We start from the raw sequence: 14,610 nt of genomic DNA on the forward strand, positions 1-14,610 counted from the left end.
ATATAAAATAATACAATTTAATATAGTGTAATATAATATAATATAATATAATTTAATATAGTGTAATATCATATAATATAATATAATATAATATAATATAATATAATATAATATAGTGTAATATAATATAATATAATATAATTTAATATAGTGTAATATCATATAATATAATATAGTGTAATATAATATAATATAATATAATATAATATAATATAGTGTAATATAATATAATATAATATAATATAATATAATATAATATAATATGGTGTAATATAAAATAATACAATTTAATATAGTGTAATATAATATAATATAATATAATATAATATAATATAATATAATATAATATAATATAATATAACATAATTTAATATAGTGTAATATCATATAATATAATATAGTGTAATATAATATAATATAATATAGTGTAATATAATATAATATAATATAATATAATATAATATGGTGTAATATAAAATAATACAATTTAATATAGTGTAATATAATATAATATAATATAATATAATATAATATAATACAATATAATATAGTGTAATATAATATAATATAATATAATATAATATAATATAATATAATACAATATAATATAGTGTAATATAATATAATATAATATAGTGTAATATAGTATAATATAATTTAATATAGTGTAATATAGTGTAATATAATTTAATATAGTGTAATATCATATAATATAATATAATATAATATAATATAATATAACATGATATAATATAATATGGTGTAATATAAAATAATACAATTTAATATAGTGTAATATAATATAATATAATATAATATAATATAATATAATATAGTGTAATATAATATAATATAATATAGTGTAATATAATATAATATAATACAGTGTAATATAGTATAATATAATTTAATATAGTGTAATATAGTGTAATATAATATAATATAATATAGTGTAATATAATATAATATAATATAATATAGTGTAATATAATATAATATAATATAATATAATATAATATAATATAATATAGTGTAATATAGTATAATATAATTTAATATAGTGTAATATAATATAATATAATATAATATAATATAATATAGTGTAATATAATATAATATAATATAATATAATATAATATCTGTTGACTTCCTCTCCCCGCTTTAACTCTCACACACATGACGTCACTCAACACAAAAACATGGGATAACCCCGAATAACCACGTGCGCGGTCGGAAAATCTGATTTGACGTCAGTGCCTATGTAAGGCACGTCGGTGATGCCATATATGGTAGTTCCGCCTCTGACGGCTCCTTGAATGGAAAAGCGGGCGGAGCCGCGGTGGCCCCGCCCCTTCCCCAGCTGTTATCAGTGAAGTGAGTGGAAGTGTGTGTTGTGTTCACAGCTGGTGTGTGTGAGAGACAGGACAGGTGGTCCAGGGTCTGCAGCTCTAAACAACACTGTCCTCCAGTAGATGATCAGCAGAGGTGAGGGAACCCAGAGGACCATCAGCTGAAGGTGTGCTGACCTGTGTGTGTGTGTGACGTGTGCAGGTATGACCTCCACCTGGGACCTCCTGGACATAACCGCAGGGGAGCTGGTGCGCATCCTCAGGACCCCCCGGGACCAGTGCGCGTCCTCCGGCTGTGTGGTCCTGGACTGCAGGCCCTTCCTGGACTTCTCGCTGACCCACATACGCGAGTCCCGGAACGTCAACTGGAACTCGGTGCTGCGCCGCAGGTCCAAGGGCTCCGCGGTGGCTCTGGAGTGGCTGGTGCCGGACAAGGCGTTCCTGGGCCGGCTGCGGAGCGGGGAGTGGAGCCCCGTGGTGGTGGTGGATGAGAGGAGCGGCTCCGCGGACGAGCTGAAGCCGGACAGTGTGGCCCACATGCTGCTCGCAGCCCTGGGCGGTGAGGTCCGCTCCAGCATCTGCTTCCTGCAAGGTGAGCCCTGGACCTCCACACCTGGACAGAACATCTACAGGTTTACAGCACACATGAACACACACACTGAAGATGGCAACAAGAAAAGGCATTTCAGCAAATGTGTTTAAGACAAAAACATTTAAAGACACACTGGAAAAAAAAAAAAAGTAACTGAACTGAATTTTCACTGTTTATTTGACAGATTTGTCCTGAATTTTTCAGATACAGGAAAATATCAATGAAATGACACAAACAGACTGAGTTTACATGTCCAATGGAAAAGAACAGGAAAAAACTGCAACTGTCAGTAACCAGAAAATGTACATTTTTTAAAAGATTTTTTTCATTTATTTTCTATGTATGAGATTAAACTGTTAATTTAAAGTTTAATACTGTAAAAAAAAATAAAAAACCCCAGATAAAATTACTGACAGTTAACAGTAACAGAAGTATTAGTTCTGTCAGTTGAACCAGACTTGTTTGTTCATTGACAAATATCTTGTGTAATTACAGGAGGTTTCACAACAAAACTGTTGAATAAATGTATTTTTGTGAATGTAGAACATGTATAAGCACTGATAAACTGTCCAAATACAGTTTTTATCAGTGGATTGGACAACTGAGTCTCACTGAAAATTATATGTACATATATATATATATATATATATATATATATATAGGGAATTGGATTGTTTTAATACATGTAAATATTCTTTATTAAACATTAAAAAGTCCAAAAAAAAAAGCAAAATCTCATGTAAAGTTAGGGCAAAAAACTGTATTTTAATTATGGAAAATTACCATATTTTTATGAGATGGTTATTTTCTGTTATTTTACAGCATTTTTTTGGTGCCCCAGCTGCCAGAATATTACAGTTATTTTATGTTTGTTGTTTTTTGTTTTTTTTTTATAAAGTGCACAAGGCAGAATAGATAAACAGTAGTATTTTAAAAAATCCCAACAACAATATATCTAATAAAAATAAATAAATAAATGCATCAGAGAGTTCAGTCTATTTTAAAGAATTCTTCATAAATTGTCAAGGTGCCAGTGCTTTTTCTGTTAAAGATCAATTCTAAAGATCTGATATATTGTTCAGATTCTATCAGGAAGTCTTTAAACTTTGGGTGTATTTTGCAAGGTAACAGTGGTCCTTTTATGTGAGCCTGTTATAGGTCACTCATAGAAATACTCTGACCTTCAACATTTCAGCCGTAGTTTGTTATTGGAGGACGCAACAAGACTTTAGTACTTTATTTTTTTTTCAAAATTTTATATCATCATGTGGAAAATCAAGGTCAATGAAGTTACCATATTTGGTAAAAAGAAATCTAGGACGTGTATAGGGAAGATATGGTACAGATCACAATATGATATATCATGATACAGTTAAAAAGGCCATTTTTTGCTTGTTTCTTTTTTTTTTTTTTTTTTTTTTTAGATTTTTTTCCTGGAAGTATTGAATTCCAGCACAAATCTGCACCAATCCTGAACACATTTTTATTTGATCCCAACAGGATCTAATGTTCCATCACAAATTTTTTCTGAGTCTCCTCGTTTCCAAAGGAGCTCCCATCTGCCTCTCAGACAGTCTAAAGGGTTTTTAGGAGGATTCAGAGAACCATGATTTAATAAAACAGTGTAAAATAACTATACATAAGATAGAAACAATAAAGAAAAACAAAAAAACAAAGTGAACCTCCGCCATATCTGCATTTGAATAAACACCTAAAAATATCCATGCAGTACTTTTTAATGTCAGTACAGTATTGTGAAATGAAATATCGCGATATATTGCAGAACTGATATTTTCGAACCGCCCTAGACGTGTATATATATGTAAAAAAAATACAAAAACTACACATGTAATGTGAAAAGAACATGTATTTTAGAACATTCGACCCCCATGCGTGCTGGTCCAGACCCCTGTCCACATCCACATGACCCCTTTGAACATCATTCCTTACATTAGTTCCATTACTAGATTACTTTTTTATTTAATTACTGGTTTTCTTTAGTAATATTATTAGATCCAAAAAACCATCCATCTTGTACAAAAATGTTTGTTTTAGTTCAGATAGACAGAGCTGTGCAACCAGACAGACAACCAGAGGGAATTTCACACAGACCCAAACAAGAACAAATGCAATGAAAAGAATGGAAATAAACAGAAGTATGGAAGAATGGAACAAACGACTGGAAATTAAGGAATCAGTTAAAAACATCTACTGACCATAGATGACTGACACCTGGGTTAATTAAATATATGTACATATATGTTATACCGCTGCTGACCTGAAGGAGCTGTCAGGTCTGCATTTGTGTCGTTTTTTTAATTTTTTTTGTGTGTGTTATATAGAATGTGAAAATTGTTTTGAATGATTCTATTGTATGTGATTTGCATTGACAAGTTGTAAAGATTATTGTAAGGACCCCAGGAAGAAAAGCTGTAGCTGTGGTAGAGCTGATGGAGGAAAGAAAGAAAGAAAGAAAGAAAGAAAGAAAGAAAGAAAGAAAGAAAGAAAGAAAGAAAGAAAGAAAGAAAGAAAGAAAGTTCATGGTACTGAACAAAGCAGGTCCACTCACTGTTCATGCCCAGGTGGGCCTTCCAGACCCTGTAGACCACATTGGGCCTTCCAGACCCTGTAGACCACACTGGGCCTTCCAGACCCTGTAGACCACATTGGGCCTTCCAGACCCTGTAGACCACACTGGGCCTTCCAGACCCTGTAGACCACATTGGGCCTTCCAGACCCTGTAGACCACACTGGGCCTTCCAGACCCTGTAGACCACATTGGACCTCAGATTGTTGTCTGACTGGAACTGTTGCTGTCACTGTCTTATGTATGTGGAAATGACCAAAAATAGGAACTTGCTCGATAAAGGCTTAAACAACACCATTATGAATTAAAACAAACAAACGAACAAAAACCTGAGTCTGTGATTAAAATGCACTGAACCCATTTTGAAGTCCGTGTTAAAGTCTCCAGTGTGAGGCCAGTGGGTGAACGGCTGAAGCTGTTCCTCAGTGGGAGCTTCTTTTTCATGTTCATGTCCTCCAGTGGTCCACATGCCTTCATACATAAGACACTGTCAGCAGGACTTTGGCTGGTGAAGGTTTGGAGCTGAAGGCTTTGTGTCCTGGTTTTAGGAGGATTTGAGGGCTTTTCCGAGGCCTATCCAGAGCTGTGTCCCAGCAGTAACATGTGTACAGCTGAAGCAGAGCCCACAGCCACAGGCCGGAGGACGCCAGCGTATGATCAGGTACCCAAACACTCCTGCTTACAGGTCCCCCGTCTGTTCTGTGATGTAATCGAACAGAAGCGGTCCACAGCTTACATCATAAAGCTCTTAAAGCTCTTTATGTTGGAGCAGGGCTGTCAGACTCCTGTTAGTCCACGTCCACATTCAGCTGAATCTGATCTGCACTGGGCCGCACCAGGAAAATAACAACAGAGTTATATAGAGACAATGTCAACTCTAAACTGTCCTCTAAAAAAAGTAGATTTACATAATGAGCAGGTTTCCATCTACAAACCATCCTTTCAAAAATGTGAATAACATGAACAAACTGAACAAATGTTGTAATTGAACACTATTCTGCCTCAGTTTATCATTTCCACATGTTCATTAGAACGTACAGATCACAGTGGATCTACAAACACACACAACATTTAAGAACAGACAGAATATTAGTACAATTGAACTGACTTCTCTTACGACATTTCAGGTTATTTGCATTTTTTTTGCAAAATTCTCCTTTATTTTAGTGTAAATCCATGAAAATATTCACATTTCCGAACAGAAACATATTCAGTTGTCCTTATTTCTGTTCTTCTGATCGTATTGGACTGGTCCTGCCCACTGCAGACTGAACTGGTCTGAATGTGGAACCTGAGCTCAAAGGATTGGTCAGATTTTAGTTACATTTTTGCATTTCACAAATTCCTCCCAGGGCCGGACTGGACCCTTTGGTGGGCCGGTTTTGGCCCCCGGGCCACATGTTTGACAGCTGTGGGTTCCATCCTAAAGCTCCTGTAAGGCTCTTTATGTCTGAATATGAGACACACTGAGCTGTGGAGCGGCTGCTGTCGTTTCCTGAACATGTGGTGGGTGTTTTGTGGATTCCAGGACGGTCCGGTGGAGCTCCTGCCCTTCCTGTTCCTGGGCAGTGCCGTCCACTCGTCCCGCAGAGACACCCTGGTGGCGGCGGGCATCACGGCCGTGCTCAACGTTTCCTCTTCCTGTCCGAACTTCTACGAAGGCGAGTTTGAGTACCTGAGGCTGACGGTGGAGGACAGTCTGGCTGCTGACATCAGAGCGTGCTTCTCCACAGCCATCGCCTTTATCGGTGAGTCTGAAGATGAGATGAGTGTGGTCAGCAGCGATGACCACTGGTGAGGAGCCCTGTTAACCCCTTCATGCACAGTGCTCACTCCAGTGGACAGCTGTTCTACTGTATATTCATGTGTTTGGTTGTTTTTGTTCCACATCAGCCAACACAGTGGACGCTCACACTGCAAAAATCAAAATTTTACCGAGTGTGTTTTTCTCATTTCTAGTCCAAATATGCCATCACACTTAAAATCAGACAGAATCACCTAAAGAGGAACTCTGAGTGAGATAGAAGAAGTTATTTATAGACAACAGATCTGCAAAATCTGATTTCAAGTAATCCTACCAAGATCATTTTCACTTGTTCCACTGGCAGATTTTTTTGCTTGAATGAAGCGAAAAAAGAATGTTCCTCTTTGGGTGATTCTGTCTTATTTTAAGTGTGACGAGATATTTGGACTAGAAATGAGACAAATACACTTGGTCAGTTAGATTTTTGCAGTGCATGCACCATCCCATCCACTGTTCTTCAGACTGTTACTGTAACTGCACTGTTCTGATAAACCTGATCTGCACTAACATGTTGGAGTGGAAACCAATTGCTAATTGTTATTAGACTGTAATTAGCAATTTATTTTTTAAGCAAAAACGTTTTGGGGTTTTTTGCATATTATCGCCATGAAATGAGCAATAACTAGTATTACAGCATGTTAATATATGAGAAAAAATAAGATTAGCAGCATTTAAAATGTTTGTATTTCATAGTTTTCACACAGTTTATCAGTAAATACATGTTTTTTGCTTCATAAATTAAATGCATGGTGTCCAGCTGAGTGGACATTTTGGGAACTCCATGAAAACTAGGTTCATAAAAGAAAATTTCAATGTTTTTTCTTTCATGCCTAAAGAGGAATAGAAACAGTCCGAAAAAATCTTGATTAAGGTTCTCATAATTCATGCATGAAAGGGTTAATGTAAAACAGCTAAAACTGTCGGTTTCCTGGGTCTCAGGAGGATTTTATCTCCATGAAATGAGTAATAACTAATATTAGAGTATGAGAAAATGGGAGAAAACATTAGCGATTTAGCAAATAGCGGCATTAAAAATGTTTTTATTTCATAGTTTTCACACAGTTTATCACTTTCTGATGATGAGTTTTAAATCCATGTTTCTTTGCTTCATTAATTCAACCCATGGTGTCCAGCTGACGGGACATTTTTGTGACTCCATAAGAAATAGGTTCATAAAAAAATTTTGCTCGCATTGTTTTTTTCTGCCTAAAGAAGAATATGATCACTCAAGAAAACAATATTGACTAAGGTTCTCATAATTCATGCATGAAAGGGTTAAGATCATTTTAAGACAAAATGGAACTTGATTCATCTCAGATTTACAGCAAAGAGGAATAAAAGCTCTAATAATAGTGCATCATAAATTCAACAACACTGCTTTTTTGGTGAATGTTAGAATTAAATGAGCTCAGAATAGATAAGATAACTTACAGATGAATGTAGTAGGAGAATATTATGCCATGTGTTTATGACAATATGTAAATAAAAGCATATGGAAATAAAGTAGAAAGTACAAAGAGCAGTAAGTAATTAAGGGCAAGTGTGTAACAAGGTAATGGTCAAAGGAACACAAATTAAGTAAAAAAAAAAAAAAAGAAAGAAAATGGACTATAACAGAATAGAATTATGATTAAAAATGCACACAGTATTAATTTATGTTTGAAAAAAAAAAAATGCTGTACAGGATATTTACATATTAAAAACTCCAACATGTAGACATTTTACATTCAGTAAAAAGGTATTGTTATTTTGTTCATTAACGTCTTGACTTGACATTTCATCAATTACTTGTTCTGTTATTGGTCCAGATAAGAACACAAGATATTCCATTTATTGTCATAAGAGTACAGATATAGTACACTAGTAAAGGTGCAGTAAAGTATTAGTATATAATTAATACATAATAATATGAGAAGGCGGAATCAAGGTTATTATCGTTAACGAAAACTAACAAAACGATGAAAACTAGAATTGAAAAAAAACATTTTCGCTAACTGAAATAAATAAAAACTATAATTAAAAGAAAAAACGATAACTAACTGAAACTGTATTGTGTGTTTACAAAACTAACTAAAATATATAAAAATTATGGATAAAATTCCCTTTGTTTTCATCTTTGTCGATGTCGGATTGATACAAAATCGATTATTTCGCTGGAGCAATTTTAGCTGCTGGCATCGTATGGTACTTCAAGGTCCGTCACTTGTGTTCACTTGTGGTTTCCAGTCGTCTTCTGGTCCCCACTCTACCTGGAAACATGGAGACTAAAGCAGCAGAGTCCTGTCTGGGATTGATTTGAATACAACAGAGAAGATGTGAAAGGAAAAAAAAAAAAAACCTAAATTAAAACTAAGCATTTACAAGAAAACGAAAACTAATAAAAACTATCAAACCTGCTCCGAAAACTAATTAAAACGAACTGAATTAGAGAAAAAAAAAGTCCAAACTAAATAAACTAGAATGAAAAATCCTAAACTATTAGAACCTTGGGTGGAGTCAGAGGTTTTCTAAACAGTCTAATCCCATAAATGTCGATCCAGGAGTTGACGCTGAGGCTTTATTTCCTCGCTCACTGTCAGCCCCATTAACAGTTGTGTCTCATCTTATTGTTCGAAGAACTCATTTGGTTCAGTTAGCCATCTTTTCTACTTTCAATGTATCATAAATATCCTGAAATGTCTATAAGCAGCTTGTGTGTCATAATCCATTTGGAGGCCCAGATTTATGGACTTAATGTTCTAATCATCTGGTTACAAAACAACTGGATTATACAGCCCAACAGGAGGTGCAAACACATATAATGGAGCTGTTTTCCTTTTTTTTTTTGACTCTTTATTGTTAATAATTGGCTCAGGAGTGGACAGTCCAGTCCAGTTTCAGTCTATTCAGTCCATGAAAATGCAATAACATAGGATCTAGTTTAGGATGAGGGACCCAGACACTGAGTTGAAGATATTTCAAATATATACTTACTAACATTCTGTAGAACACAGGCCTCTTATACTGTAACACTCATGACCGACAAGACATGGAAAAGTCATAAAACACCCTAAACTGAACCAGAAACCTATCCACAAAACCTCAAATGAACTAAGATTTTGTTCCATCTCTTAGAATACTGATGAAAACAACAACAGTACATTTTAAACCCATTTTAACTCCAGTTAAAAAGTCCCAAGGGTTTGAAGCTGTGATATATTTTTATTAGTGCTGGACAGCGATGAAAATTTTTAATCACAATTAATCGTGCGGATTTCTGCGATTAATCACAATTAATTGCATAGTTATATGGGGGGGTGCCGGTATCAACAGTGTGTATTTCCTTTCAGTGATATTTCAGACTGCAGTACTCCGCTGATAAAAATAATTGCACATGTCAGTGCTTCCAAACACCTGTGTCCTTCTCCCCCCCCCACCATCTGAAGACATTTAAATGAAAATGTCCATGGAACAGACCGCTACTGTTACACATGTTTATGTCCACACATGTTTATTTACACTTGTGAGTGATTGACAGGAGTCTTAGTCCCACTAATCAGTACTAATACTAATAAGAACAATAATATGTGATGTTCAGCTGTTCAAAGTAAACAAAGGGGGCCCTCTAGTGGTGGGAATAAGTGTCACTAACGTATGTTTTGTCCTTGCGGTGTTCCCGTAGTCAGTTCAGACATAAGAAGGAACTAACAGACACGTTTCTTTCACTCTGTTTGTATGGCCCCAAAAACGTTTGTCTGTGAGTATTTTCTGTTCAGTTGTTGTCAGAATGAATAGTATCAAATATCTCTGATGTGAACCTTTGTTGTTGGATAAAAAGACGTTGAAAATCTTAAATTAATCTGTAAATGCTAATCGTTAGTGTGTCTATGGATTTTCCCATTCAAGTTAGCATGGAGCTAGTGGTCTTTTTCCCATTCATTTACATGTCTAATGCCATGTAAACGTACTAAGGCAGTGAACAGAACTCAGACAGATTTAGTTTGTATGTGTCAGTTTTACAGTGAGTCTACAGGAACAGATTTGGACACAAGTTTTGGACGTCCGTCTTTTCTTGTTAAACCTGTTGTCTATCTGCAGCTAATCGCTACACGCACACAAGCAGAAGAATAGGAGTTAGAATAAAACGCCATTAACGGGAGAGAAAAAAGTTGTTGGCGTTATTTAATGAATGTGTTAACACGGTAATAACGCGGTAACTTGCCCAGGCCTAGTTTTTATTAAAAACCTTAACATGAGAAGATGATGATGTTTTCACGGTATTATCAACCTCTACAAACTAAACTTCATTAAAACTCACACATTCAAGTGGACATTCTTTTTATAGATTACTTTCCTCAGGCTTCTTTAAAGTTTGCGTAGTTACTCAGTTATAGTACCAGGAAACTTAACATTACAGGTAAACCAGTGGTTCCCAACCTTTAACAGCTCGTGACCCCATTTTAACGTCACAAATTTCTGGTGACCCCCAACACTTAAAGACGTGCATAAACGGTACCACAGCGCTTCAGTTTCAGACTTTGTCATGTCTTTTATGCTTTGTGATTGTCTCTAAAAACTCACCATGTATTTTTTATTAGTACATTTTTTTTTTTTTTTTTTTCCAAAAATCCATTATTAGAAATTCCAGGCGACCCCATTTGAATTCCAGGCGACCCCATGTGGGGTCCCGACCCCACTGAACTAAAACTACAACTAAACTAAAACTAAACTAAACTAAACTAAACTGAACTAAACTAAAACTAAACTACAACTAAAACTAAACTAAACTACAACTAAACTAAACTAAACTACAACTAAACTAAACTAAACTAAACTGAACTAAACTAAACTAAACTAAAACTAAACTACAACTAAAACTAAACTACAACTAAACTAAAACAACAACTAAACTAAAACTAAACTCCAACTAAACTTAAACTAAACTCCAACTAAACTAAAACTACAACTAAACTACAACTAAACTAAAACTAAACTCCAACTAAACTTAAACTAAACCCCAACTAAACTAAAACTCCAACTAAACTCCAACTAAACTAAAACTAAACTCCAACTAAACTCCAACTAAACTAAAACTAAGCATTTAAAAAAAAAAACAACAAAACTAATAAAAACTACCAGACCTGCTCTGAAAACAATTAAAACGAACTGAATTAGAGACAAAAAAGTCCAAACTAAATAACACTAAACTAGAATGAAACATCCAAAACTATTTGAACCTTGGTTTGTAAATGTGTCCATATGATGTGAAATGGAGTCCGTTAACGTGTCGTCCTCTTGGCCCCGCCCACAGACTCGGTGAAGCACCGCGGCGGTCGGGTGCTGGTGCACTGCCAGGCTGGGATCTCCCGCTCCGCCACCATCTGCCTGGCCTACCTCATGCACACCCAGCGCGTCCGACTCGACGAGGCCTTCGACTTCGTGAAGCGGCGGCGGCACGTCATCTCCCCAAACCTGGCCTTCATGGGACAGCTGCTGCAGTTCGAGACCGATGTCCTCTGTCAGGGCTGACGGACAGGCGGACGGACGTCCTCTGTCAGGGCTGACGGACAGACGGACGTCCTCTGTCAGGGCTGACGGACAGACGGATGTCCTCTGTCAGGGCTGACGGACAGGCGGACGTCCTCTGTCAGGGCTGACGGACAGACGGACGTCCTCAGTCAGGGCTGACGGACAGACGGACGTCCTCTGTCAGGGCTGACGGACAGACGGACGTCCTCTGTCAGGGCTGACGGACAGACGGACGTCCTCAGTCAGGGCTGACGGACAGACGGACGTCCTCTGTCAGGGCTGACGGACAGACGGACGTCCTCTGTCAGGGCTGACGGACAGACGAACGTCCTCTGTCAGGGCTGACGGACAGACGGACGTCCTCTGTCAGGGCTGACGGACAGACGGACGTCCTCAGTCAGGGCTGACGGACAGACGGACGTCCTCTGTCAGGGCTGACGGACAGACGGACGTCCTCAGTCAGGGCTGACGGACAGACGGACGTCCTCTGTCAGGGCTGACGGACAGGCGGACGTCCTCTGTCAGGGCTGACGGACAGACGAACGTCCTCTGTCAGGGCTGACGGACAGACGAACGTCCTCTGTCAGGGCTGACGGACAGACGGACGGACGTCCTCTGTCAGGGCTGACGGACAGACGGACGTCCTCTGTCAGGGCTGACGGACAGACGGACGTCCTCAGTCAGGGCTGACGGACAGACGGACGTCCTCTGTCAGGGCTGACGGACAGACGGACGTCCTCAGTCAGGGCTGACGGACAGACGGACGTCCTCTGTCAGGGCTGACGGACAGGCGGACGTCCTCTGTCAGGGCTGACGGACAGGCGGACGTCCTCTGTCAGGGCTGACGGACAGACGGACGTCCTCAGTCAGGGCTGACGGACAGACGGACGTCCTCAGTCAGGGCTGACGGACAGGCGGACGTCCTCTGTCAGGGCTGACGGACAGACGGACATCCTCTGTCAGGGCTGACGGACAGACGGACGTCCTCTGTCAGGGCTGACGGACAGACGGACGTCCTCAGTCAGGGCTGACGGACAGACGGACGTCCTCTGTCAGGGCTGACGGACAGACGGACGTCCTCTGTCAGGGCTGACGGACGCAGGAAATGAAGCTGACTGCACTTTCAAAGGAGCCGTCCTGCCTCTGGTGGGCGTCCTGCTGGACTCTAAGCATCATGGGCATTATCAGGATGTCAGTCATGCGTACAAAAACACTGTGTGCTTTAGATGCACCTTCCAGTAAAAGTCCGCTCCACTCACCTCAGATCATGCTGGGATAAGCAGGAGCTACCTGTTAACTACAGGTGAACTCATGTGTCGAGTAATGGCAGAACAATCCAGTAGTATTTACTAATGCTGATCATATTAACTAAAATATTAAATTACTTAGATTCATTAACATTGCCGGTAGTTAATTCAGTAAGAAGCAATAACAAGTTAATTAAAGGTTATCTAATGAGTCTAAGCTAATTTTGATGGTACTTATTTATGAAAGGTATTCATTTACACATTGAAATTCATGAAGAGGCTGTGAGTGGTTAATATACTCAAACATCTGAAGAGTTCAGATTTAATTAATACAATATTAAGGAGTAACTCTACACAAATGTCTTTTGAACATTTATTAATGGATTACATGTTAATTTAGATTCTAACTAATATAAATGAACGGTAACATTTATGTGATGAATGAAACAGTGTGATTAAGACAAATTTCTTCTATGAATTTATTTAAGAGTATTTATATTTGTCTGTTCAGAGTCAGTGATGACCATGACCTAAATGCTGTTAATGGACATCTTGCAGAAGTTGGTACTTTGTTAATATGACCACATTAGTAAATGGTTCCTGGACACATGAGTTCATGTGTATTTTTACTCCCATACCTAAAGTTCGTTCACGTCTCCTTTGTGTTCAAGCTCTAACGTGTTTACATGAGTGCAGTGGGCGCTTGTGCTCGGGTCGCCGACTGCAGCTGCTAACCTCAGTTTGTACTTTCAGAAGAAACTAGAAGCTGAGAACGCAGACATCTACTGTCAGTGAAAATGTCACTGAATGACCATGAACCCAACTGACTGGGAGCCCCAGCAGCTGGTGCTTCTTCAGGGAAGTTCAGCCTTTTGTGTTTGTGTGCATGACAGGTCATTGGACTGTGTGCCTCTTTTGCAAGGGCTGTCTAACTTTATAATGACAGTTATTCCTTCACATTTAGAACCACTGTGACACAACATGTCTGTTTGAGACACAACTGTGTTTACTACGTAGGGCAATAATTCCACTTTATTTGTAATTTATTAAAACCTTGTCCTGAGATCGAATACACTTACAGACTGGAAGAATTTGTTTTTAACATGTAAATAGAATTTTTATCTTTATTTATTTAAAAATTGGTTTGACTTTACTATTATTACTGTCTTTTGCACTTTAAATGTACAAATGATTCCTGCTGTTTTTCCAGTTATAAAATTATGCCAAACAAAAACCACTGAGTCTGTTGTACAATTTTTAAGTAATAATGGTGCAACATGGTGTAACGCACTGTACAGAAGTCCCAGAATGTCACAAAATACATGGTTTCTAGTTAGTTCCATTGACTCTGCACACACGCACACGCATGCATGCATACGCGCACACGCACACACATGCATGCACACACAGACGCACACACGCATGCACACACACGCACACACACACACACACACACACACACACACACACACACATGCATACATGCACACACACACACACACACATACCCGTTTTTGCTACCC

The 14,610-nt window shown here is 37.9% G+C and overlaps 1 protein-coding gene across 1 annotated transcript; it reads left to right on the top strand.

Annotated features, from left to right (window-relative positions):
* Nucleotides 1-1,406: 1,406 nt before the first annotated feature.
* On the top strand, nt 1,407-14,315 carry LOC115416628 (dual specificity protein phosphatase 2-like). Its single transcript, XM_030130464.1, has 5 exons — nt 1,407-1,941; nt 5,077-5,189; nt 6,057-6,276; nt 11,623-11,845; nt 12,917-14,315. The coding sequence occupies exons 1-4, from the start codon at nt 1,554-1,556 to the stop codon at nt 11,838-11,840; spliced, it is 939 nt and encodes a 312-aa protein (XP_029986324.1). The 5' UTR covers nt 1,407-1,553; the 3' UTR covers nt 11,841-11,845; nt 12,917-14,315.
* Nucleotides 14,316-14,610: the final 295 nt, after the last annotated feature.

This window comes from Sphaeramia orbicularis, unplaced genomic scaffold (genome assembly GCF_902148855.1).
Source record: "Sphaeramia orbicularis unplaced genomic scaffold, fSphaOr1.1, whole genome shotgun sequence".
In the NCBI taxonomy this organism is placed as follows: Eukaryota; Metazoa; Chordata; class Actinopteri; order Kurtiformes; family Apogonidae; genus Sphaeramia; species Sphaeramia orbicularis.